This window comes from Mya arenaria, chromosome 8 (assembly GCF_026914265.1).
Source record: "Mya arenaria isolate MELC-2E11 chromosome 8, ASM2691426v1".
Lineage (NCBI taxonomy): Eukaryota > Metazoa > Mollusca > Bivalvia > Myida > Myidae > Mya > Mya arenaria.
Genome location: NC_069129.1, coordinates 19,466,879 through 19,493,880, shown reverse-complemented (window position 1 = coordinate 19,493,880; position 27,002 = coordinate 19,466,879). Strand labels below are relative to the sequence as shown.

The window sequence follows — 27,002 nt, the reverse complement described above, 5'->3', positions numbered from 1 at the left end:
ATGAACACTGGAAAACACAAAAACGTTTCGTTGAAGTGCTTGCGTTTCATGCAACACAGAATATTTAGAATAATATTTATACAATCAATAAGTTACATTTATTATATCATCAACTTTCGTAAATATTTTTAATGAAGATTTTAAATAAATTAGTGTACACTGTTTTAAAGAAATGAGTTTATGTCTAATAATAGTTCAGTACATTTTATGTTTTATATACTTCAATTCTTAACATTAATCAATGATTATATATGTATATATATATATGGTTATATATTATTAAGCAATATATAGAAATACACATATACTTTCATTTCTTCTGCTATTTTTTTCTCTTCTTTAGCATCCTCTAACATTTGTGTTTCTAAAACCTTTTTCCAAATTTCACCAATTTCACCAATTTCATATAACCCCATTTCACCAATTTCATGTTATATGGCGCTATATTTTCTGTCATTTACACAAGGTATGCCCATTGTGCCCATCCATTCATTCAAATATGATGCTTCCCCACCAGATACCATACTTCCCCACACGCCTCTGACATTTATTTCCTTAAGGTTGGTATTCTCTAGTTTGTCAATGTTTGATAATTGAAACAAACGACCACAACCATTACATTTAACAGTAAACATAGTGCAAATCCCACTTCTGTTTTCGCTCACAATTGTTAACACATCCTCACCTTCTACAGCTCTCTCTCTCCCTTCCTCAGAAAGTGCACAGTGACCGCTTATTTTAGAAATATGCCTTTTACGTTTTTCTAAATTAAAAATTCCATTAAGTTGTTGTACCTTCTTAATCAGAATGATTTTGTTTGCTTCCTGATCTCTTATACATTAAAAATTCTTTGCTCTGTTCACACACATTCTGCTTAGAAATTATTTTCATTCCCAGCTTGTGGGATTTCATTTCGAAAGATGTTTTAACATTTCTTTACAGTGATGTTTTTCTTCTTATTCATGTTAACACAAAAACTATGCATGTCAGAGGCTTAATTAAATTGGCTTTGCCTTTAATATATTTTGTTTGCCAACAAAAAGGATAAATGTAATCATATATATGTTAAATAATCCAAACTAAAAGCAATGTTTGCCACTAATAACAAAGATGAGTTATTCCAAATTAGATTCAAATCAGATTTAGAAACACATGTGTAGCATCATTGTTGCGCCAAACTTTATCTAATAAATGCATGTATCTGTAACGTGACAGCTGATATTTTTATTTTTTGAACATTATTTTTTTACATGTATTCTAAATGTGATATATAAAATTAAAAAAAAAAAAAAAAAAAAACGTAATATATTATTAAAAAGCCTTTTTCAAAACATCACGTGGAAAAGCCATCTCTATTTTACATAAACAATGTTACATTTCTGAACACGAATTTTACTTATTGATACTTTTATACACCATAACTCGCTAAATAGCATTCTTATCTTTAACAAATGTTTACATGGCCACAGTAAGTCCACTTTACCTCTATAAAAATAGCCAATTTTGTCATGAAAACTCAAGTAAAAATATAATTAACTGAGATCAAACGACCTCACCTGTCAGCCATGCTGGAAAATTTGGTTGCCGTTCGTACATGTGTGCTGGGTAATATTTTTTTACGGCAATGTTCAACCAGACAAAAAATTCCCTATGTATGTTAATTTCCCTATGTATGTTAATATATTTCAAAATATTTTTTTTGCTTATGAAATTCTTTACATCATTAAGATTGTGTGTTATGGATGCAAAAAATAAATAAGATTCATTACATTCTTTAAAAAAAGAAGGTAATTATTTAAAAGCGTTTATCGGTCGGAGAGTTGATGAAGAATGTAAACAAATAGCAGAACTGTTATTTATGAAGAAATTCAGTACAAAATAAGTGTTTGTTTCACATTCCATTGCTTCCAAATTCATCAACATATCGTAAATTTAGTGTTGCATTGGTTTTCAATCGCGATCATTATGAAATAAGTGCATACCTTAAATGATGCACAAGACAATCAAGAAAATCTGTAAAAATTCCAAATAGCTGGCTTATTTTGAATAAAATATCACGTGTTTTGTGTAGATTGCCAAAATTGACAAATGTAGGGAAAATTCAAGTCCATTGACTCTACATTGATTATCACACAGTAAGATTCTTATATAAAAAAAAAATGGTGTCTTTTTGATATATTGAGAACACTGATACCAAAATATGGTATGTTTTTACTGAGAAATTCATTCAGAAGACTACACAGGTGATAGCATGACATAATCACTCATCCTAAGTAGCATCTATATTACATAGTAATAAAATACACACAGCAGTATAAATATCATAATTTATATTGATGATGATTTATATAATTATGTTCATTCATAAGACTATTAGTTATACCTGGTAATGTACATACAGATTCCTCATTAGATTATGACTGTCAGATAGTAAAACTGACTTATGTATTATTTGTGTTAATTTTCAAAACAAATGTTTTAAAATAGATGATAATTATTTGTTGTTAATAATAATCCAATCAGAATAGTAACCGCAGTCTTTTCTGAACCATCTACCCCACCCACCAGAACACACTATCTAGGTAGTCTAAAATAATAGACGTGTTATACGGGATTCTTCCAATCCATTTGCCATATCAACATTTTTAAAAAATCCATCAACGTACAATTATTTGGACTAACTGCAGGGTTCAAATTTAGACTCGCATACTCGCAAAATGCGAGCGACATTTGCAAATTGCGAGTGATTTTTATTCAAGCTCGCAAAATTCTGCGAATGGCTTTTTCTGGACCACAAAATGTTAAAAGGGATGTAGAATAAACATGAACTTAACTCCGGTACGTAGTCGAGTGTTAACAGCCTATAAATGGCATGTTTACACTACCAGTATAAAGAAGACAGTATGGAGTCACGCTCTAGTAAGTTTTCAAAAATAGAACAAATACGAAAAAAAGCCGAGTTTTATCTTGAATCTTTCCGTGATGCTCCGATGCGTGCATTATACAAAGTGAATTAAAATGACGTAATCACATAGCTCAATCATTGGCTAAATTTAGCGCTTTCACACACTCCTTGTAAACCCCATCAATCTAAGTTGCAATATATTTCCGCCCAACTGTCAAAGTGAATAGACTTCGTTGATTGATATATTTCATGGTCCAAAGCATCCACGCTACATTTACTGTTGCTTTTATTTGTTTTAAATATATAATGTTATCATTTTTGATACTTAATGAAATCTGTAGCGTGCTTGCCGAATGGGTATTACCCGATGGTGAGGGTAAATATACAAAGTGAACAATGTCAAATTATTAGACACCTTTGTTATCAAAAAGCGGCCAGCATCTGATGAGTCTTTCCGTACCCCCCAAAAAGAATAAGCCATCAACAAGTTCTAGTCGTCGAGTCACTCAAGTTGGATACTTTTTAATTTCATTATAATTATGTCTTAGGTGTAAATTTCTACTTTAATTAGACAATATTATAAGGAATAAAGCAAATGATAAAATTGCAAGTTGATTTTTCATTTTGCGAGTTGCCTCAAAAAGCACTCGCAAAATTTTGCGATTGCTCCTCAAAGTTAAATTCGAACCCTGTAACTGTCTGGGTAAACAGTCAAGCGATTTATAGCTCATGACATTCAAATCACAGGGACAGGTTGCGTTGTTTTGACACACCACGCCCCTGTCCGTTTTTTTATCAATTTTTAGTAAGAATATGATGTGGTAACTGTAACTTGTGATAATTGGCAATTTTTTTATTTATTTTTTTTATTTTAATTTTATTATCTTTGACCCTGTTTAAGAAGTTTCAAATCTTAACCAAACTCTACATTTTTGGACTTTCCTTGTAGAGTTAGTGTCAATCTTTAAAAAAATGTACAGGTTTAACGAAAACAAATGCAATTTCAAACCCGAATTTCCTAAAACATGTTACTCGACGAACCAACTACCCGCTAATTTCACCGAAATTTTCCAGACTAAAATGCATTATCCCGCTATTGCATTATCAATTCAACACGTGTGCCCAAGAGAAACAATATATCTACCACGATACAGGTGGAATGGAAGTCAAATATCGTCCAACAGATTGAGATAAAAAAAAAAAAAAAAAAAAAAAAAAAAAAAAAAAAAAAAAAAAAAAAAAAAAACGGACAGGGGCGTGGTGTGTCAAAACAACGCAACCTGCCCCTGTGATTCAAACAATACCACAACAATGTAATATAAACTCATTAAAATGCCAAATTAAATATAAATAAATAAGTTATAACAAACCTGGAATGTTAATTGGTCCGTATTTACGCTGTTATTATACTTCGTTATAACCCGGAAATAAACCGGAAGTCTCTTTGTCGCAAAGCTTTATGAATGCTAGAAGCATTATGATTGGTGTCAATTACCTTTCACCGACCAATAAATAACGTCGTATCAAAAACTGATCTTATTCGTACTCAATTTCTTCTTTGTATTTTATTAGTATTTTATCGTCCTTCGTACGGTCGTAAACAAAATAATACGGCGAAAATGAGCTTTTTTCCGTTTTACCGAAAATTACGTTCGCCGGGTTTGTAATCCATGAAATATAAAAGGAGTGGCCTAAGCCGTTATATAACCATTCGGAGCTACTCGGCCATTTTCATCGTTGTTTTTAGTCTCAATCATTCAGCCGCTCTGATCAGAGTCAATGACATCAACACAGAGCGTATTTAATTTTAGTTAACAAACAATAACACATTTTTTTCACTGAAAATGTCAAACTATTTGATCTGTAACGATGAACAAACACATTTATTAACAGATAAGTTCATATTACACAAGTCGTTACTGCCTTTGTTTTTGAATATCTAAATCAAACACAAGGCATGTCACAGTGACTTTGGGTTAGCTGCAGGATTTTGATTTCCAACGCCCCACGCAAAGTTGAAAGAACCCTGCCTTTGACCACGCCCCCGCCCCCCCCCACCCCCCCCCCCCCACTTTTTTCTAATGGTAGTTACTAAAAACAAAAATATCATATCACATGATCATTTATCAAATAAATCTTTATATCAACAAATTTATACTTAAAACTTATATAACTATTATCTTTACATTTAAAGGTTAAAATGTGAAGGTCCTCATACAAAGGGTGTATACGAATACGAATACGAATAGTTTATTACGTACTACAAGGCCTCCAGCCCAAAATACACAGCATCACATTTGTTATATAGATGACATATTCATAATTTAAATAATAAATAGACATGCACATGTATGTACAGTGACACATATAATGGTTATGAAACGATAACATTGGTGTATAAATAAGTATATAGGCAATATTTAAACATGTTTGTAACATATAATTATGTTCGTAATTGAATGTTGTTTAAACTTGAATAGTTGCATCTCTTAAAGAAAATGCATTTAGTAAAAAGTTTGCCAAACAACGTATATATGTTCTTCCTGATCACTCGACATGATAGCATTAAATAGAGTAACACTCACAAATGTATTTAGCCATTGTGGCATAAAATGGTGGTGGTTTTGTAACAGGCTGGTGAAACTTATCCAATCGAGCAATATTGCAATAATTAGAACAAAAGAAGTAACCTTTACTATATGTACGCATCCTAGCCTCTGAAGTTTCATTTATTTTACAAGGAAGGAGTACGACAGGTTGAAATGAACAGATCTGGCGTTTTTATTCAATGCCAGACGACTTATTAAAAAATCATGTTTTATTACGTAGAGTGAAAGAAGACAATTTGACATGAAGTTGGACGGTCAATGGTCCATAGTCAGACCAACCTAAGAGGCGAGGAGGCACACAGAACAAACGTTCAACGATTGATATTGATCATGTAATGTCATAACTGTTGTTTTTCAATGTAGGTATGTAATTAAGAAACTAACAGTAACTACTACATTAATACATGTGAGTACATCAAAAGTCCAAATCATACTGCCTCTCTGATTCTTCTAGGGGTCCCACATTGGTGCCTTAGCAAGGCGGTCACTGATTTGCATATAGAGGGAGGAGCTTCTATGCTCACAACGCTACAATAAATAACAACTAAAGTGACAATAAAGTTTTTATGGAAAAAAATTATACTAGAATGTTTTCATTACCTAGAACACTTACAGTAATATAAACACTAACAAGAAGAAGAAAACACATCCTGAAGTAGTTCTTATGTGTCCTACAAAAAACAAGTATAGATATCATGCAGTGTAAGGTATATGACCTAAAACAGAAAAGAGCCACACCGAAATTACTCTTATGACTTGGCAATGTCAAATGTAAATGACAATAAAACATAATGAGAAACACCCCCCAATGTCTCTTATATGGCGATTTTTGTGTTTGATTAAATAATTAATGCACTCGCGCAAAAAAAGGATAAACACTTTAATTGACTACAGTATAAGTACAGGTACAAATGAGTAAGCCAGTAAAATAGTATGAATCAGAAGTATCTATAGACATATGATACAAAAGTAATTTGGATAGGAACAGAGACACACTCCAATGCCTCCAAAGACTTTGCAATATGTCAAATGACCATGATAAGAAACACACCCCAATGCCACCCATATAGTGATTCTATTAACAGTAACAGTGGCTACAATTAATACATTTAAGAAGGAGTAAACCAGTAAAATGGTAAAAGTCGTATGTATTGAAGCATGATAACATATAAAATTGAATATGCACAGAAACATACTTCACTATCCCAGAATGAATACAGTTGAGGCAGAATGGAAACAACAAAAGTGTTATGTGTACCGAATGTAAAATAGCAACAATGACTTAGTACAGAAAATACAAAAACAAACATGTGAACAGATCAAGTAGAAATTCGCATATTCACAGAACTTGAGACACAACCCTATGCCTCAAAAACAATACAGTTGTGGCAGAACGGATCGCAACAAAAACGTTAATGAGTATGGATAGACAATTCAAAAAAGAATATGTACAAATGGCATTATGCATCAAACATGTAATTGTGAACCAAAATGTGTAATAAGGTTCGAATACAATGAAGAAGCAATATTATGACAAAATGTATAGCAATCGTGAAAGGCACGCCCCAATGCCAATACATCAAGACATGTTTTAACACCTGCATATTAACTGTTATGGCAACACAGGTACGTGGCAACAAGTACGAATGATTCAGAACAAAAGTATGAACATGTGTGTATAAATCAAAAGGGAGCACATACACAGATGACTAGAAAATATAACGAAGAAAATTAGACCAAGTTTTGATTTTCTAAAAGGTAAAATTTGCCAGGTTAATGTCAACAAAGTGGATAAAATATGGTTGATAAGGAGCAAAAAATAAACGAATATATTTTTGAATCTATGAAACGTAATTGACAAGGAACCGTGCCTTAGTAAACATTTGATGTAATGAGTGAAATGACAGGGAAAACACACCCTTGATTTCGTTTTCATTTTTAAATGAACCTTGTGAGGTCTAATGTAATGTTTGAAGGCATGTGGTGTTTAAGGGCCCACGAACATGATTTTTGTTCTGAGATGCCCGACGGAAGTGCTTCCAACATGAGTGCACGCCAATGTTGAAGCTGTGTAAATAGTATTATTTCGGTGAACGTTGGCTAAGTTTTGTAGTTTAGTTAACACTGCTCTAAAGGACTCGACAGTAACGACACACTATGTTTGAAACAAAATTGCTAACGCGTGTCTTGTTTTGTGTGAGCCAAGGCCAAGTGATTGGTGTTTCTTTGGTGCCAGAAGTGTTTGAGGAGATATTTCGCGAGGAAGTGCAAGTCGCTGGCCTCTGAAATTTGGCAATGTGGTTAAAGGGTAATGGCCTAAAGATGGCGTGATTTCACATATGTTTGCCAAGACGCTTAACTCTAAGCAAGATGAATCGGAACATTTGAGAAGTCTTATGAGGGCTTTTAGACGTGTAAATGTCTGCATAAATTTGAATGCACGGGTCCGGTCCAAGTGAGATTATTTGTTATTGGAATGGGTAAAAACTTCTGACTTCTGAACACACGCACACACGCACGCACGCACGCACACACGCACGCACACACACACACACACACAATCCTGATAAACTAGGAGTTTTTTTTCTGATTCACCGTCTGAACCCGCTTCACAGAAGTCAGAGATGTTCGGGCCCAGAATATCAGACACAGCAAGTGGTGTACTAGTTCAACTGGTTATACTTGTCATAGATAAAATTTTCAGAACCGTCAAGAGACGCATTTTTCGAGGACTGGTTGTCTAGTTGTTTTTCGTGAATTGCAGCAAGGTAGACATATACTTCAAAACCACAAGTGTTCTTGGCTTTGGGACTTGCAATGAGGTTGGCCAAACGACTAGGTCAAGGCTCATCATGACCTGTAGCGTGTTTCCCGACGACAGAAGTATGTTGGCCTTTTTTACCATACCGAAATGAAAGGCACAAAACCAACAAGCATAGTTAAATGGTAAATACATAATGCAAAACATAATGTTCGTTGAGGCCAGTGTGTGTGTGTGTGTGCGTGTGCGTGTGTGTGTGTGCGCGTGTGTGCGTGTGCGCGCGCGTGCGTGTGCGTGTGTGTGTGTGTGCGTGCGTGTGTGCGTGTGACAACATCGCCAACACTGCAACCTTGTCATCTCCGCGTACATTGGAGTGAAGTTTGCCACAAGGCGATGTCTTGGTCCCTGGATCTATTTTACATTTTTTCAGCCAAGTTATGTTACATGTACCAATGAACTAAAAGCGATGAAAGAAATTAAATAATGTGCAGGGACAATAAACAGTTGGTAGAATGAAAACAAACTAAAACTGAATCTATTATGTTTGGCAGTAGAGAACAGTTAAACAAATGTTGCACATGTATTAACGAAACAGACATAGCTGGTGACAAAGATCGCCCCGTCAGTGAGTCAGTATTATATGGTACATAGGTGCTTATTTGAACAGAACTATAAATCTAAAAGAGCGTGTCGAGGGACGAAAGCAAAAAAGTTCTTCTTTATTCAAATTCACCCATCTGTGTAGAAACCATATGCAGGGCCGCAATACCAAACCCTCTCAGAATTAAGGGTATTCGTAAATTCGTACTGTAGATGCTACAAGAATCTTCATACTTTCATTAGTCATTTTGCACTTTGATAACTGCAAATCTATACTGTCTTACATAGCAGGATGTTATCTATACAACATGCAACGTGCAAACATGTGTGCAAAACTAGTCTTAAACCGTAGCATATTGTTAAGTTCTAAACAACCTCTATATAAACTACATTGGTTACCTATCAAAGCCAAAATTAGTTTCAACCTGTTATGTTGAATATACCAGTGTTCTGTTAATACCTGCATACCTCACGGAACTGTTGTCTAAATTCAATTAAAATATATCAGGGTTAATGTTTTCCGATTCAATAGAGTGGCAGTTTGAGATACATTCGAACAAACGTAAATCGTTTAATGACAGAATGAGATGTTTTTGTACAAATGACCCGAGAATCTGGAACAAACTAAAAGGCATCTTATGACTGTTATGCATTGTTTTAGATTTAGTTGTCAAGTAACATCATTTACAAGACTTTTCGACATTGTTTTGTATACATAACTGAGATATATGATGTTTTATTGTCGTTTCATTCATCACTAGCGGATTAAATTATATTGGGGAGTTTCCCCAAACCGGCCTACAATAATTTTAAACCAAATAAATTTCCAAATATATATGTCAGCATAATGTCCTGCGTGCCTTACACATTGCATTTCACAGAGGGAAATTTAACACAGTCGAAAATGAGCTGAAATGATCCTTAGGAGTCTGAGAAAATCAGAAAGTTCCATCTAGATACGTCTGCAAGGAATTGCGTCGCAAAAACATGAATGTCACATATAAATGATGGAAGCTTACTTGACTGTTTTGATTGTTTAACAACTTGATGATGATATTATTGTATAAGAGGTTATCAGGGTATTTAAAATCATTGATTCCATAGTTGTTATATACATGTAGTTGCTTTTTTCTTATTTGTAATTGATTAGATTTGGAATGTATTGCTTGCTAAACTCATACGTTTGGCAATTCGTGTACCTTCTGTTCGTTCAATATGTTATCTGAATGTTACCCGTATTTTTAAATATCAATTCGTACAATTTTATATATGAACTGACTCTCTGAAGTTTGAGAAAATCTCTTTCCCTCTCTCTTCCTTTCTCTCTCTCTCTTCCTACCTCACCCCCTTTTACCCCCTCTCTGCCTACCTGTTCCCTCTCTCTTGTTCTACCTCACCCCCTTTTACCCCCTCTCTGCCTACCTGGTCACTCTTTCTCGTTTTACCTCACCCCCTTTTAACCCCTCTTTGCCAACCCGTTCCCTCTCTCTCGTTCTACCTCACCCCCTTTTACCCCCTCTCTGCCTACCTGTTCCCACTCTCTCGTTCTACCTCACCCCCTTTTAACCCCTCTCTGCCTACCTGTTCCCTCTCTCTCATTCTATCTCAACCCCTTTTACCCCCTCTATGCATACCTGTTACCACTCTCTCCTTCTACCTCACTCCATTTTACCCCCTCTCTGTCTACCTGTTCCCACTCTCTCTTACTACCTCACCCCCTTTTACCCCCTCTCTGCCTACCTGTTCCCACTCTCTCTTTCTACCTCACCTATCTCTGCCTACCTGTTCACATTCTCTCTTTCCACCTCGCCCCCTTTTACCCCCTCTCTGCCTACCTGTTCCCACTCTCTCTATCTTCCTCACCCCCTCTCTGCCTACCTGTTCCCACTCTCTTTTTCTACCTCAACCCCTCTCTGTCTACCTGTTCACACTCTCTCTTTCTACCTCACCCCCTTTTACCCCCTCTCTGCCTACCTGTTCACAACACCCTCTCTTTCTACCTCACCCCCTTTTACCCCCTCTCTGCCTAACTGTTCACACTCTCTCTTTCTACCTCACACCCTCTCTGCCTAACTGTTCACACTCTCTCTTTTTACCTCACCTCCTTTAACCCCCTCTCTGCCTACATGTTTACACACTCTCTCTCTCTCTTTCTACCACACCCTCCTTTTGCCCACTCTCTGCCTACCTGTTCACATTCTCTCTTTCTACTTCACCCCCTTTCTGTTCACACTCTCTCTTTCTACCTCATCCCTTTTACCCCCTCTCTACCTTCCTGTTCACACTCTTTCTACCTCACACCCTTTAACCCCTTCTCTGCCTACCTGTTCACACTCTCTATTTGTACTTCACCCCATCTCTGCCTACCTGTTCACACTCTTTCTACCTCACCCCTCTCTGCCTACCTGTTCACACTCTTTTTTTTTACCTCACCCCCTCTCTGCCTACCTGTTCACACTCTCTCTTTCTACCTCAACCCCTTTTACCCCCTCTCTGCCTACCTGTTCACACTCTCTCTCTCTTTCTTCCTCACCCCATTTTAACCACTCTCTGCCTACCTGTTCACACTCTCTCTATCTACCTCACCTTTTACCCCGTCTCTGCCTACCTGTTCACTCTCTTTCTACCTCACCCCCTTTTACCCCCTCTCTGCCTAGCTGTTCACTCTCTTTCTACCTCATCCTCTCTCTCTTCTTACGTCACTCGCTCTCTTTCTTCCTACCTCCCTTTCTCTCTAACTACTTCAATCGCTCCCCCTCTCACTCTCTTTCTCCCTCCCCCTCTCTCCTCTCTCATATCTTTCCCTCCCCCTCTCCCTCTCATAATATTACGACTCTGTAAACGAAGTAAAATAATACCGGGAAGTTGTTTTTCTCTGAAAGCCGAAAATAAGGGTTCAACTACATATAGTTGATTATCGCACGATTAACAGCAGCAGTAGTTGTGATAGTTGAAATAGTAGTTGTTGTTTTAGGAGTGGCAACCCAAATCAGTAGCAGCAGCAGCGACAGTAATAGTAGGGGTAGCAGCATCATCACCACCACCACCTACATAAGTGATTATGATGGTAATGATGATGTTGCTAGAATGAAATGCTCCAGACTTCAAATATTTTTTCTGTAGTTTTAAACTTATAATAAGATTATAAATACATACACACTTCACATAATATTACTTCAATAATAAGCAAATTCTGACTTTTTCTGCAAAATTTGTTATGTTCAAGTTCTTCACAGCCTGATTCAATGTGCCCTTTTCTCCCTTAGCACCCTGTCCCTTTTCTCCCTTAGCACCCTGTCCCTTTTCTGCAGCACCCTGTCCCTTTTCTGCAGCACCCTGTCCCTTTTCTTTCTTAGCACCCGGTCCCTTTTCTGCAGCGAACTGCTCCTTTTCTCCCTTAGCACCCTGTTCCATTTCTCCCTTAGCACCCTGTCCCTTTTCTCCCTTAGCACCCTGTTCCATTTCTCCCTTAGCACCCTGTCCCTTTTCTCCCTTAGCACCCTGTCCCTTTTCTCCCTTAGCACCCTGTCCCTTTTCTCCCTTAGCACCCTGTCCCTTTTCTCCCTTAGCACCCTGTCCCTTTTCTCCCTTAGCACCCTGCCCCTTTCCTCCCTTAGCACCCTGTCCCTTTTCTCCCTTAGCACCCTGTCCCTTTTCTCCCTTAGCACCCTGCCCCTTTTCTCCCTTAGCACTCTGTCCCTTTTCTCCCTTAGCACCCTGTCCCTTTTCTCCCTTAGCATCCTGTCCCTTTTCTCCCTTAGCACCCTGTCCCTTTTCTGCATCACCCTGTCCTTTTTCTTTCTTAGCACCCGGTCCCTTTTCTGCAGCGAACTGCCCCTTTTCTCCCTTAGCACCCTGTTCCATTTCTCCCTTAGCACCCTGTCCCTTTTCTCCCTTAGCACCCTGTCCCTTTTCTCCCTTAGCACCCTGTCCCTTTTCTCCCTTAGCACCCTGTCCCTTTTCTCCCTTAGCACCCTGTCCCTTTTCTCCCTTAGCACCCTGCCCCTTTACTCCCTTAGCACCCTGTCCCTTTTCTCCCTTAGCACCCTGTCCCTTTTCTCCCTTAGCACCCTGCCCCTTTTCTCCCTTAGCACCCTGTCCCTTTTCTCCCTTAGCACCCTGTCCCTTTTCTCCCTTAGCACCCTGTCCCTTTTCTCCCTTAGCACCCTGTCCCTTTTCTCCCTTAGCACCCTGTCCCTTTTCTGCATCACCCTGTCCTTTTTCTTTCTTAGCACCCGGTCCCTTTTCTGCAGCGAACTGCCCCTTTTCTCCCTTAGCACCCTGTTCCATTTCTCCCTTAGCACCCTGTCCCTTTTCTCCCTTAGCACCCTGCCCCTTTCCTCCCTTAGCACCCTGTCCCTTTTCTCCCTTAGCACCCTGTCCCTTTTCTCCCTTAGCACCCTGCCCCTTTTCTCCCTTAGCACCCTGTCCCTTTTCTCCCTTAGCACCCTGTCCCTTTTCTCCCTTAGCACCCTGTCCCTTTTCTCCCTTAGCACCCTGTCCCTTTTCTCCCTTAGCACCCTGTCCCTTTTCTCCCTTAGCACCCTGCCCCTTTTCTCCCTTAGCACCCTGTCCCTTTTCTCCCTTAGCACCCTGTCCCTTTCCTCCTTTAGCACCCTGTCCCTTTTCTCCCTTAGCATCCTGTCCCTTTTCTCCCTTAGCACCCTGTCCCTTTTCTGCAGCACCCTATCCTTTTTCTTTCTTAGCACCCGGTCCCTTTTCTGCAGCGAACTGCCCCTTTTCTCCCTTAGCACCCTGTTCCATTTCTCCCTTAGCACCCTGTCCCTTTTCTCCCTTAGCACCCTGCCCCTTTCCTCCCTTAGCACCCTGTCCCTTTTCTCCCTTAGCACCCTGTCCCTTTTCTCCCTTAGCACCCTGTCCCTTTTCTCCCTTAGCACCCTGACCCTTTTCTCCCTTAGCACCCTGTCCCTTTTCTCCCTTAGCACCCTGTCCCTTTTCTCCCTTAGCAGCATGTCCCTTTTCTCCCTTAGCGCCCTGTCCCTTTTCTCCCTTAGCACCCTGCCCCTTTTCTCCCTTAGCACCCTGTCCCTTTTCTCCCTTAGCACCCTGTCCCTTTTCTCCCTTAGCACCCTGTCCCTTTTCTTTCTTAGCACCCTGTCCCTTTTCTCCCTTAGCACCCTGACCCTTTTCTCCCTTAGCACCCTGTCCCTTTTCTCCCTTAGCACCCTGCCCCTTTTCTCCCTTAGCACCCTGTCCCTTTTCTTTTTTTAGCACCCTGTCCCTTTTCTTTTTTTAGCACCCTGTCCCTATTCTTTCTTAGCACCCTGTCCCTTCCTTTCTTAGCACCCTGTCCCTTTTCTGCAGCACCCTGTCCCTTTTCTTTCTTAGCACCCTGTCCCTTTTCTTTCTTAGCACCCGGTCCCTTTTCTGCAGCGAACTGCCCCTTTTCTCCCTTAGCACCCTGTCCCATTTCTCCCTTAGCACCCTGTCCCTTTTCTCCCTTAGCACCCTGCCCCTTTTCTTCCTTAGCACCCTGTCCCTTTTCTGCAGCACCCTGTCCCTTTTCTGCATCACCCTGTCCTTTTTCTGCAGCACCCTATCTCTTTTCTGCAGCACCCTGTCCCTTTTCTGCAGCACCCTGTCCTTTTCTGCAGCACCCTCTCCCTTTTCTGCAGCACCCTGTCCCTTTTCTGCAGCACCCTGTCCTTTTTCTGCAGCACCCTGTCCTTTTTCTGCAGCACCCTGTCCTTTTTCTGCAGCACACTGTCCCTTTTCTGCAGCACCCTGTCCTTTTTCTGCAGCACCCTGTCCTTTTTCTGCAGCACCATATCCCTTTTCTGCAGCACCCTGTCCTTTTTCTGCAGCACCCTGTCCTTTTTCTGCAGCACCCTACCCTGTCCTATTTCTGCAGCACACTGTCCCTTTTCTGCAGCACCCTGTCCCTTTTCTGCAGCACCCTTTCACTTTTCTGCAGCACACTGTCCCTTTTCTGCAGCACACTGTCCCTTTTCTGCAGCACCCTGTCCTTTTTCTGCAGCATCCTGTCCCTTTTCTGCAGCACCCTTTCCCTTTTCTGCAGCACCATGGCCCTTTTCTGCAGCACCCTTTTCCTTTTTTGCAGCACCATGTCCCTTTTAAATCATGGCTAAAACCCTAGAAAAACAATGACCTGATCATTCTGTCCATGATCTACATGCCTTATTCTATTAATGTTAAGGGCCATAACTATACATGTACTTGAGGAAGCTACACAACTTTACTCAGGTGCATAACTTCACATGCTGGTCAACAGTCTAGTTATTAATGCCTCTCACTCTCAACCATTTGGAGATATGTAGGACACAAGATTGCATACACTATACGTCATATTCTCACACGGCCAAGGGCCATAACTCTGAAATAATTGGACAAAGCAACACAAAACCGCATGTGCACAAGTTCACGTGTTAGTTACTTTAATTGTTAAGTTTTGGGGCTCATATTCTTTGGATAAACACATGACACAAGATTGCATACTCTGACTATAATTTGTTACTAGGTCAAGGGCCACTTACTGGATGCAGCCACACACAAAACCCTAGGTACTTCCCATCCTGCTTAACATTCAAGTTCCATGACTCATGCTTATATATTTTTGGGGATATTCACAACACAAGATTAAGTGTCTGACAAGGGCAAATCTATATGCCACCCTTTTTCAATTGGGGCATAAAAAACACATTTTCTAGTTTATAAACTTATCAATAAAATAGCCTTTATTCAGTATATATATGTTTTACAGATAAATAATATGTCATATACTGTCCCAAGGTACAAGAACAAAAGTCCTGGGGAGCTTACACTTACACCAGTCTGTTGTTTTTCAGTTGAAAAAGGGACATAACTCAACAATTATTTAAGCCATATAACTCAACAATTATTTAAAGTGACACTGTTATTCAAAATCAATACATACACATGTTAAACATACATAAATTTGGAGTGATACACCCTCAACTACTTACTAAATAATGCATTTATGGAAAATATTAATTACTAATAACAGTATTATAACTGTGTATTTAAAAGCTGAAAACGCAAAAATATTAAATAATTGGTGAATGCCCAAAGATTTACTATGGTCTCATTAGGTAGCAAAACCATGTTTTCTGCACATTTCTTATAAATTAAACTTGGTACCCTTCATAAGAATCATTGTTTTCGACATGTTTTCATCCTTTTTGATATATTAAAGCAATTGTTAAATCTCATTTTGGAGTAAGAGTGCATCTTTAAGCCAGAGTGATAAGCCTTGCTTTACACATATGGAAATTGTCTCTTTGTAACAGGTGTACCAAGTTTCATTTGAAGATCTTGGAACAGTTTTTGAGTTATAACCAAGTTTCAAGTTTTTGCACTTTGTTGACACCAATGTTATGGCAATACCTCAGGGCTTCCATTGAATTTGAAACTGGAAGTGAACTTCCTTGACACCAATATTGGAAGCTTTCCTCTGAAATATTGAAGTTTATACCACTGGAACTCTCCAGAACTCTTGTAAGAATGTTCCGCTATTGTCTAATGAGATACTTTAAGTGATAAATAATTTATAACTATAACTTGCATACTTCATTAAATTGTATTTAAAGAATTCATTTTACTTCGAGACTTATTGAAAATGTGGCCATAAAGTAACAAGGACACCAAGTTTTGATATTCTTAACTTCCATGCCTATACTTTGGGAAGTTTTCTCCAAAATAAAGGAAGTTTTTGTACTTCCAAGGACCCAATTTGTTAAGTTTTTGGCACCGTTTTAGGAAGTGAAATACTTCCAAACTTCCTTTAATGGAAACCCTGATACCTTATTTTCTTCCAAAAGCACACGGCCTAAAAATCATATTACAAAAGTTGATTACATGTACAACAATGATCAAACAGGTTCCTCCATGATAGCGCGTTTTCTTTTCCTGTGTTTTTTAACCATTTCTGATGTGACCAGTTTTTCTGTCTGCCGAGTCTCCCACCTCATAAAGTCATTGAGTCCCAACTGACCGGCACGAAACAAAAGTCTCTCCGACTCGTCCAGTTTCTCTGTGAGTTTTGATGTGTCCTCATTATAACTGTTCTGGGAAGAGTCCATCACTTTCCGGAATCTATGTTGGAAGGACTGGAAAAAAAGGATCTTACTAAATGTAAATTTTACGCCTAAAAAAAGGATTTGTTTCAGGAAATTGGACCAACAGTGTTCTATTTAAAATACAGACAAGTTAAAACCTTTGACAGACTTCCTTTTTAAATCTATTGATATTTACAAAGTCTTTAACAAAGCGGTTATGCATGGATTACGGCTATTTCAGAGAGACAGATAAGGTGGATTTTGAACCTCAGCAGAGTAAGGCATTAATCGATTTAATATTGTAGGGTTGAGGGTAGCAGGCTCAAGGCATCTTGGCTTAACAAACCTAAATCATATTCAATTTTAAGGGTAGGTCACTACATAATATTTGTCATCATTTTTGAAACCAGTTTAGCATCTACTTTAAAATTATTCAATAATCATGAACCTATTTGTTTGGAAACAACTGTTGAAATGTTTTAATTGTTAAATACTCTTGTATATGGATGAATACTCTCTGAATAATTTTAAGGGTGGGTAAATTACCCTTTGGCCCAAAATCTTAACTGGAGCTCTGCTATTTTGAATGATTGCAAGCTTAATAAAAATCTTGCTTTCATCATACATGCAAGCTGAAAAGCTGACGTTGACAAGCATTTTGGCCACATCAGGCAACTCTGGCAGGCATTTGAATGAATACTTCTAAATAATTTTAAGGGTGGGTAAAATACCCTATGGCACAGAACCTTATTTGGAGCTGTGCTATTTTGAATTACTGCAAGCCTAAGAAAAACCTTGCTATCAACAAACTGAAAAGCTCACCTTGACAAGCATTTTTGCCACATCCTGTGACTCTGGCAGGTCGAACTTGAGAAGATGGGTTCCAAAGCTGAAGTAGTAGGGCCCCAATTTGTGCAGATCTACTACTGATGCATCAGCCGTTAATATCTCCCGATATGACTCTCTGAAAGTAACAAACAACTTATACATCCATACAAGGAAAAAAAACAAAACAATGCTACATGGTTGTATTCTGCAAAAATAGAAAAATTATGTTTGTCACAGTACCGATACCTATACAGGTGGTGAGGAGGTGTGTAAGTGGACTGGTAGCTCAGTCAGTAGAGCATTCGCCCTAAAAGCCAGGGGTCCCGGGTTCGAGCCCCGGTCTGACTGCATATTTTTCTCACCCTGTTACATTTGGCGCCCAACAAGGGACCATGGCAGCACTGTTTGACAGGATAACGCGCTCTCAGTGCTAATTATGTGTATTCCTTAGCACTGGTGTTCCTCAAATTAGAGGACAAATTTCCAGTTTGTGGGGAAGTATGTCACGGTACCAATACCTATACAGGTGGTGAGGAAGAGTGTAAGTGGTTTTGCCAGGTAGGGTCAGGTTGCCCTAGACACAGGTATTTTGAATTAGAGCCTATTTAAGGAACAATTTAATCCACTTGTTTAATTTTTCTGAATTTCGAGCTTATTTCAAGACACAATTAATAACTGATTTGGGAAAATAACATTTTTAATAAGATACATATTATAAATCTTCTTTGAAAACAACAACACTACATAACATAAGTTTACATAAAAATGTACATGTTATACAGGGTTCTCCTAAAGACACAATTGGCACTGGACTCACAATTATTGTTACCACTTTAAAAAAAACATATACTACAAAAATTGAAAGAGAACTAAAATGGCAGTCGACCCTGCAACTCTTAAAATGTTTCCATTTCCAACATGCTCATTTTTTATATTTTATATATTAGCAGGGTTTGTTAAATATTTTGATACCAGGCACAAAAATTCTAATTTTCAGTGACTAACAATAAAATTGATTTTGGGACTCCCATATTTCAGACTCAAACGATAACACTGTATCAAGCAAATTCTATCATTACCTATACTGTTTTGGTGTCTCAACACTGACCATGTGTCTTTTGCGACTACACAAGGAACGAGCCATCCAGTGTGGGAACTCTATCTTGGTGCCAGGCATAAGATCTTCATTGATAGAACTTGAGTCCAGGAAACCTATAGTGCAAAAAAATAAATAGTTTTCACAGTAATCAAACTGTTTGTTTGTGCAGAATGTACAAGCCCGAAGACCAGAGTGGAAAAAATCTATAAAAAAAATCAAAACCAGCCTCCTACACACGAGTCTGCCCATTATTATTAACCTTTGCAGCTTGCCTGGCAAACATTTTTTACTCCTGACACTAGTAAAGTGAACCTGGAAAAAAGTGTGCCCATTGTCGGGCTCAAACACGACCGCCCGAATACTGGAAGGGCGCTTATTAGCCACAATAATGCGCATTTAGGGAACTTTTTTAACATTTGGATAATCATTTTGTTCCCTAAACGCCACTAGTCGACTGATCCATATCAATGTAAACTATATTCTTCAACTGGTACTCCACAATACTAAACACTTCACTGTTATGCACCAGTCAATTGTAACCACGGCCCCCCCAGGTTCGGGGGTATACCGGGGATAGCCGGGGAAATGGGCCGTGTTTTTACCTTCCAGGTGGCCCCGCAGTGCCGGGTGAATGCGTTGGTTTTGTCTTCACGCCAAATATAGCAGGAAATTGGCCTTATCTAGGGTCCCATGGGTGCGGGGACATTTGGCGAGGGTTTTACCAGCAGATCTTCCCAGCAGGGCAGAGATTTTGCCCGGGTTTGGCTGGACCGGAAGTCAAAGGCACCGCTTTTCCCCGGACCTGGGGGGCCATGGTTACAAATGACTGGTGCATTAAAAAAAAAAAAAGTTACACTTTAATTATTTTAGCCAATATCTTTTAATTAATACACTTAAGTGTTTAATGAAACACAAATAATAAGTTTAATTTAGATCGACTTTAGTCAATAAAGCAACGCCATTTTGAAACCATCTAGCAGGTGCCCGTTATCTTTCCGTCAATATACTTAGCACTGGGACCTGTCATTCTTGGCTAGGAAAAAACAAGTGGGATATGGACGCGTAGAGTCACCAAATAAAAAATTGTCAAAGACTCTGAAGCGTCTGTTTATATGGACTAGGCGCTCAATGTTTTCAATAAGAACTGGCTGCCGGCCAAAATGGACGGTTCAAATGGCAATTGGGCCGGTTCAAATTTGGAAAACTAAATGAATTTTAAGTAGAATAAGTAAAAGCTGGTCGGTTACTTTACTTTTTGAGACGGTTCAACCGAAATTTATTGAGAACCCTGGGTGCTTATCAACTGAGCTACCCGGGCAGCTGTTTCCTTCTTATGTTTTTACTAAATTTGAATTGCAGTGAAAAACTGTTCAGGGCCTTAAAATCTTTCTTCAGTCCAATGAATTTATAATTTGAAACACCAAAATTATATAAATCACAATATAATGAGTACTACTTCGGAAGTAATTTGATTTGTAATCTATTTTCGCGACACTTTGACAGGAAAGCTTTTTGTGAAAATATCAATAAATATAGCATAATAGTGTTATATTATACCTTTTTTAGCAATTATAAACATATTCATTGAAAATTAATTAAATGAAAAAAATGTTTTGATATCACTGTTGATTCAATTATTGTCTTTTTCCAAAGGATTGGTGCTTTGCACATTTATCTAACTCACCTAGTCGATATATTGGCATTTCTATCTTGCATGGTATTTTTTCATTTGTTGCCAATATGTCATCAATGTTATAGTAATCGTCGAGGGCTTCAAGGGCCATATTTGTGTGGGGCGTAGCGCTTTTGTTTACAATCTAACTATTTGCAGCGACCGCCAATCGAAATCGAGGCTTGATCTAGTAGGGATAGGTTTCTAATAAATATTCGGAAAAAAGAAACGCCCCATTCGTTAATGAAGACATCAAAGTTTGTATCAGTTTAATGTCATATTATTTTTATAATTATTATTTGCAGAAACACTTGAAATTGGAATGTCTTAAGGGATAATAAAAATCATCTATAACAGCTGCTCCCTAAAACTGGAAATTCCACCGGAAGCTGCACGTGGTTGAAGTAAACAAAGTATTGAGAGGTAAACATGTTTTACATTCTGGTAGTAATGTAATGTTCATGGATTCATGTAGTCCGGAGCCCGGAAAATAATCATTTCTGTTTTAGTGAATTTTATAGAGTATTTGATTTTCGCTTTATCGCTATGAGTTCTTTATGATGATTTCGTGTATTTTATACTTATGTTATGGTTTTAGTATTAAATGTCTAAATTTAGCTAGTAAATGATTAATTAATACGAATAAGTTGTATTCTTAATAGTTTTCTACGTTTTCGTATGTTTGATAAACTTGACACCCCTACTCTGTAACGCTAGTTATATATAATGGTTTCACCCTTAGAGCTTGTTAAGAATGGACCATTCCATTCTGGTCACGTGATGTGAGGGTATATAACAAGCGAAATGCATAGAATTAGTTAGTTCGTGTCTCGACGCCGATGTGAAAACATCAAGTAAATAATATATAGGGAAGCTTTGAAGTATCTTTTTGTACTGTTTAGGGCGGGTTCTGAACTTTTGGAGGCTAGGAGAATTAAAGTGAAGCATTGCGCTACAGCTTCTAGTTTCCAGGTTCGGACATCCGTGGGGTTTCTTTTTGGCCTCTTAGTAAGCCTGGATCATTGCGATACAGACGGAACAGGGTCAATGGTTTGATTCCCCGTAAAAGCTATACATTTAGGACTGTGGGTTTCGCTGATATATTGTGATTGGTTTATAAGCGTTTTGTACGCTGGTCTGTTTGAAGTTATAGCATAGTTGTTGTAGTGTTTCTGTTTGTGCGTTTTTGGTTTTGGCATAATTAAACATTGATTTTTGAACCATTATAATTATTTCTCCAATCATTGGTTTTGTAAGCAATCATTGTTAATCACTTGTATATATTATTAATTTCATACTTAATTTTTGGGACAATGCAGTCCGAGAATAGGTTTATAGTTTAATTTAAGGTAGCGTGTCCGAGCTAGTTAGGGAAGAAACGTTACAAAATTTGGCGCCCAACGAGGGACAATATAGATTCATAGCAATCTAGCTTACCCTGAATACAAAAGAAGCATGGACAGCCCAAACCAGAACGAGGTTTCGAGACTGATCGGCGAAAACGCTGTCTTGAAACAAGAAATAGCAAGTCTTAAATTGGAGCAGGAAATTTCATCGTTTCAAAAGGAGCTCGATAGAACTGCAGCACCAAGCATGACGTCTACACCAAAATATCAGCTCAAACCACGCATGAGGTTTGACATACAGAGAGGACTTTCGGATGATGAAACTGGATGTAAAAAGTTTTCGTCTCCAATAGGTTATGACGCCCAGGACCAGAGTATGGACAGACACGTAACTCAGTTTAGGAAACGGCCGGGTACTAAACCTGATAGTAGTACAGGCCAGAATAAGTGTCATGCTAAGCCGGCTACATATATGATGGCACTGGAGCATGGACGGACTACAAGGCACATTTTGAGGCATGCGCTCAGCTAAACGGATGGTCTGAAAAACAAAAAGGTCTGTACCTTTCGGTATCATTGAGAGGCCATGCCCAAGGTGTCTTTGGTAACCTGAGCCCAAACATAACTGACTACAAGGAGTTAGTCAGAGCATTAGAAGACCGGTTTTCGCCTGCCAACCAGACTGAACTATATAGGATTCAACTTCGGGATAGGCGACAGAAGGCCATGGATTCCATGGGAGAGCTAGGTCAGGATATTAGACGCCTTACGAACCTTGCGTACCCTAGTGCACATATAGATGTAAGAGAAACCTTAGCAAAAGAGCAGTTTATGGATGCGTTGGTTAATTCAGACATGAGATTAAAAATCAAGCAGTAAAGACCAACCAACCTGAATGATGCTGTGAGCCATGCAGTGGAGTTGGAAGTTTTTTATCGGGCTGAGAAAAGACAGCAGGAACATATGAGGTCTGCATCCACTGTGACTGATTCACTGGCTATGGCTATTGAGAATCTGACAAAGTCTGTCTCAAGGCTTGAGACATTGGTTCGGAATATGCAGAGGCAACTGCCAAACTAAAGAAACCAAAGCAACTGAACAATTTTTTTTTTATAATATTTTTATTTTATTTCTCGTGTGATATACTTTTTATGCGCGGACGCATGTACCCGGAGGCGTGGGTAATGTAATGTTCATGGATTCATGTAGTCCGGAGCCCGGAAAATAATCATTTCTGTTTTAGTGAATTTTATAGAGTATTTGATTTTCGCTTTATCGCTATGAGTTCTTTATGATGATTTCGTGTATTTTATACTTATGTTATGGTTTTAGTATTAAATGTCTAAATTTAGCTAGTAAATGATTAATTAATACGAATAAGTTGTATTCTTAATAGTTTTCTACGTTTTCGTATGTTTGATAAACTTGACACCCCTACTCTGTAACGCTAGTTATATATAATGGTTTCACCCTTAGAGCTTGTTAAGAATGGACCATTCCATTCTGGTCACGTGATGTGAGGGTATATAACAAGCGAAATGCATAGAATTAGTTAGTTCGTGTCTCGACGCCGATGTGAAAACATCAAGTAAATAATATATAGGGAAGCTTTGAAGTATCTTTTTGTACTGTTTAGGGCGGGTTCTGAACTTTTGGAGGCTAGGAGAATTAAAGTGAAGCATTGCGCTACAGCTTCTAGTTTCCAGGTTCGGACATCCGTGGGGTTTCTTTTTGGCCTCTTAGTAAGCCTGGATCATTGCGATACAGACGGAACAGGGTCAATGGTTTGATTCCCCGTAAAAGCTATACATTTAGGACTGTGGGTTTCGCTGATATATTGTGATTGGTTTATAAGCGTTTTGTACGCTGGTCTGTTTGAAGTTATAGCATAGTTGTTGTAGTGTTTCTGTTTGTGCGTTTTTGGTTTTGGCATAATTAAACATTGATTTTTGAACCATTATAATTATTTCTCCAATCATTGGTTTTGTAAGCAATCATTGTTAATCACTTGTATATATTATTAATTTCATACTTAATTTTTGGGACAATGCAGTCCGAGAATAGGTTTATAGTTTAATTTAAGGTAGCGTGTCCGAGCTAGTTAGGGAAGAAACGTTACAGTAACTGACAATAAACAATCAGTCTAGATACAAAGGCATGACAAGGAAATACATATATATGATTTAGTTGCTTAATAATGCATGTTGTCGTTGCCATCAACATTAAATTATCATCTGATTAATTATAAATCACAGTATTTTATACATGTACACATTTGTAAAGCACGGTACAAAACTATGTGAACTTTTATTGGACATGATTACAAAAATATTAGCAAATTATTACGTACATTTTATAAGCATTAATATTCGATCGATGCTAACTACACCAGCAGCAACGATTTATTTCTTTTATTTTTATGAAGTAAACAATCGAAATGAAAGGTAACTCATGAGCCATCTTTTTAAAAACTGGTGTGTACTGACCTCCCTTATACTTTAACATGTATACTATTATGATAGGTCATACGTCTAGCCTTGAGTGCAGTCTTTTTGTTATTTTTGTTGTTTATTTTGGCTTAATAATATTCTACGAAGTTGTTTCATTGTACATTATTTTTTTCATATTATCACAGATACTGTGTACATAATATGATTTGTTTAAAATTTGAAACGTGGTTTTATAATTATATCCAGCAATGATTGACAAAAAAAAGAAAAGTAGTTATAAGAAAATGACTGAACCTTTACTTTTTATAAACGTATAATAACCATTTTATTACATTTTTTTTCGTCGTCGACATCATGAAAACACGTCTATGTAATATTAAACATTCTTGACAAGACTCTGTGGCCAAGGTTGACCTACACACGAGGCTTGTCCTGATATCGCCGGCCAGTTGTTGAGCCAGCAAACTCTAACAATGGGTATTGAGGTGGAATGTAAGTTTATTTATATTCGCACGGGACCCCCATTTATCGTCACTCCCGGAAGATGATTAGTATTTTTTTTAGTGGTGCGACGGGGAATCGAACCTGCGACCCCTGGATTGATATTAAAGTGTGTTACCACTAGAGCACGGATCCGCCGGGTATTGATTGTCAGGCGCCCGGTATATAGGATAGGAAACTCGAGTAACACAATCTCGAAAGTAGAGTGATTCATTAACTGAACTTGTTCACAATACAGTTTATGGAAGGTTCTTTCCAAAATTATTGTCAGAAGTAAGCATAAGACATTTACACAGGTTAACCTCACAGACTACTAAGCCGATTTCAAACTTTCCTGAAGAAGTTCCGTCAGGAAACATTACCGATGACAGGTTCTATAATATGCTTATGCCATTATCTCATGTCACAATGAATTATAGTTTGTTAAACATGCATTTTTGAAAAAAAACCCAGATGCCCTTTAAAAATAAACACTTACCGAATAGGATTTCCAGAAATTCTCAATATGATTATGACATTATATCATGTCACCATGAATTATGATTTCTTAAGATGCGTTGTTTAATAATAGATGACGTTTAAAAAGTGATTTCCTTCCTAACTCAACTCGGCGTGAACACCTTGGAACAGCTCTTGAATTCTACTTATCGTTTTAGTATTCTGCAGTGTTTTATACATTGTATTAAATGATAATTCTCTCAGCAGTTTGATTCTTTTAATTTTCTATCATTTCGCAATGCATGCGAACAAAGAATGGAAATAATTATCTGTCGGGCTGTCTGTCTGTCTGTCGGTCGGTCGGTCGGTCGGTCGGGCTGTCTGTCGGTCGATGGACAAGGTGTCCGCACAATAACTCGAGAAGGCTTTGACCTGAGACATTGTTGATAGTATAGAGACCAGGATTCTCGGCACCCCAGTGTATTCATAGCCTATATCGTATATGGGTTATAAAAACACTGGGGTGCCAAGGGTGAGAGACCAGTAGAATATTTCCTAAAGATTTTGGGTTAGTAGGTCAAAGCTCCAGGTCACGGCTAACAGTTTTTTTGAAACTTTCACCCGCACTCTTCCGTGAGAACGCTTTGACTTGGGACAATGGCACTTTAATGGGAGGGTGTACTTTACGAGTAGTTGACCCCTATCGTTTTTGTAGTCACTAGATCAAAGTTCAAGGTCACAAAAGTATACTTTGTCCACACTTTTATCATGTTGTTACAGTTTGGGTGGTAAGTAGGTCAAAGGTCAACGTCCAGTAGAGGGACTCAGAAAACAATAATTGTTTTGGTTATTGCTTTATACTTTTGCAAGCCCTGCTCTTTATCACTCCGTTATTAATCAATTTAAATGCTCACAATTGTTTTAATGTGTTCAATACTCTGGTTTTACCGAACCAAAGGTCAACAACACGACGGAAATGTAAAACTTCATTCCGAACATACACTGGGTATAGGTAGACATTGGGCCATGAACTTCGCTGCTTTGTTGTACTTGACTAGTATATGTCCTTATTTGTTTTTATATTCATTAGTGACAGACAGTGGTGTTCTGAGACTCTGTCCAAGTAATTTCAGTAGGTTAAGTACGATATGAATAAGACCATGACACTTAAAGATGCACTCTAACTCCCCGAAAAGATTAACCACAATTAATACTATTATTTCAATATTCCAAAAAGGATGAATAAATGTCGAAAACAAGGGTTCTTATGAAGGATACTGCGTTTAATTTGAACGAAAGGTGTAGAAAACTCGGTATTTCTACCTTATGAGACGATAATAGATCACAGTTAATCTCTTAGCATTCACCAATCATTTAATTTTTTTTGTGTTTTCAAGGTAACGGCCAAATGTTTTTTAAACGTTTTGCCCAGGGACCATGCAACTTCTGCGGTAGGTTGTACTTGAACAAGATCTTAACACTATTATTTTTTATAGTCAATAGGTCAAAGGTCAAGGTCAAGTTACTGGTATGTTGCACTTGACCAGTAAATGATGATCATAAAAAAGTTTGTTTTTAATTACAGTCGAACCCCATTGGCTCGAACTCGCTTGGCTCGATTTCCTGGTTGGCTCGACCTTGACCGATTTCTTTCTACTGAATGTAAGCATTCCCGCTTGGCTCGAATAACCCGATGCTCGAGGTATTTTCCTCGGTACTAGGGATTCGAGCCAATG

At 38.2% G+C, this 27,002-nt stretch overlaps 2 protein-coding genes across 3 annotated transcripts in view; one reads left to right on the top strand and one right to left on the bottom strand.

The window, feature by feature from the left end:
* Positions 1-15,562: 15,562 nt before the first annotated feature.
* On the bottom strand, positions 15,563-20,710 carry LOC128244651 (DNA replication complex GINS protein PSF3-like). Its single transcript, XM_052962674.1, has 4 exons — positions 20,544-20,710; positions 18,840-18,972; positions 17,755-17,896; positions 15,563-16,983 (listed from the first exon to the last, which is right to left on the bottom strand). Exons 1-4 carry the CDS (start codon positions 20,641-20,643, stop codon positions 16,747-16,749), a joined length of 612 nt encoding a protein of 203 aa, XP_052818634.1. The 5' UTR covers positions 20,644-20,710; the 3' UTR covers positions 15,563-16,746.
* Positions 20,711-20,903: 193 nt separating this feature from the next.
* LOC128243784 (uncharacterized) overlaps positions 20,904-27,002 on the top strand; it is a 39,952-nt gene continuing 33,853 nt past the window's right edge. The window contains exons 1-2 of one of the 2 annotated variants that reach the window (XM_052961726.1): positions 20,914-20,954; positions 26,852-26,928. The gene's annotated coding sequence lies outside the window, so the exon portion shown is untranslated. Of the gene's footprint in view, positions 20,955-26,851; positions 26,929-27,002 lie in introns of both variants that reach the window. The other variant, XM_052961725.1, reaches the window with a different exon arrangement.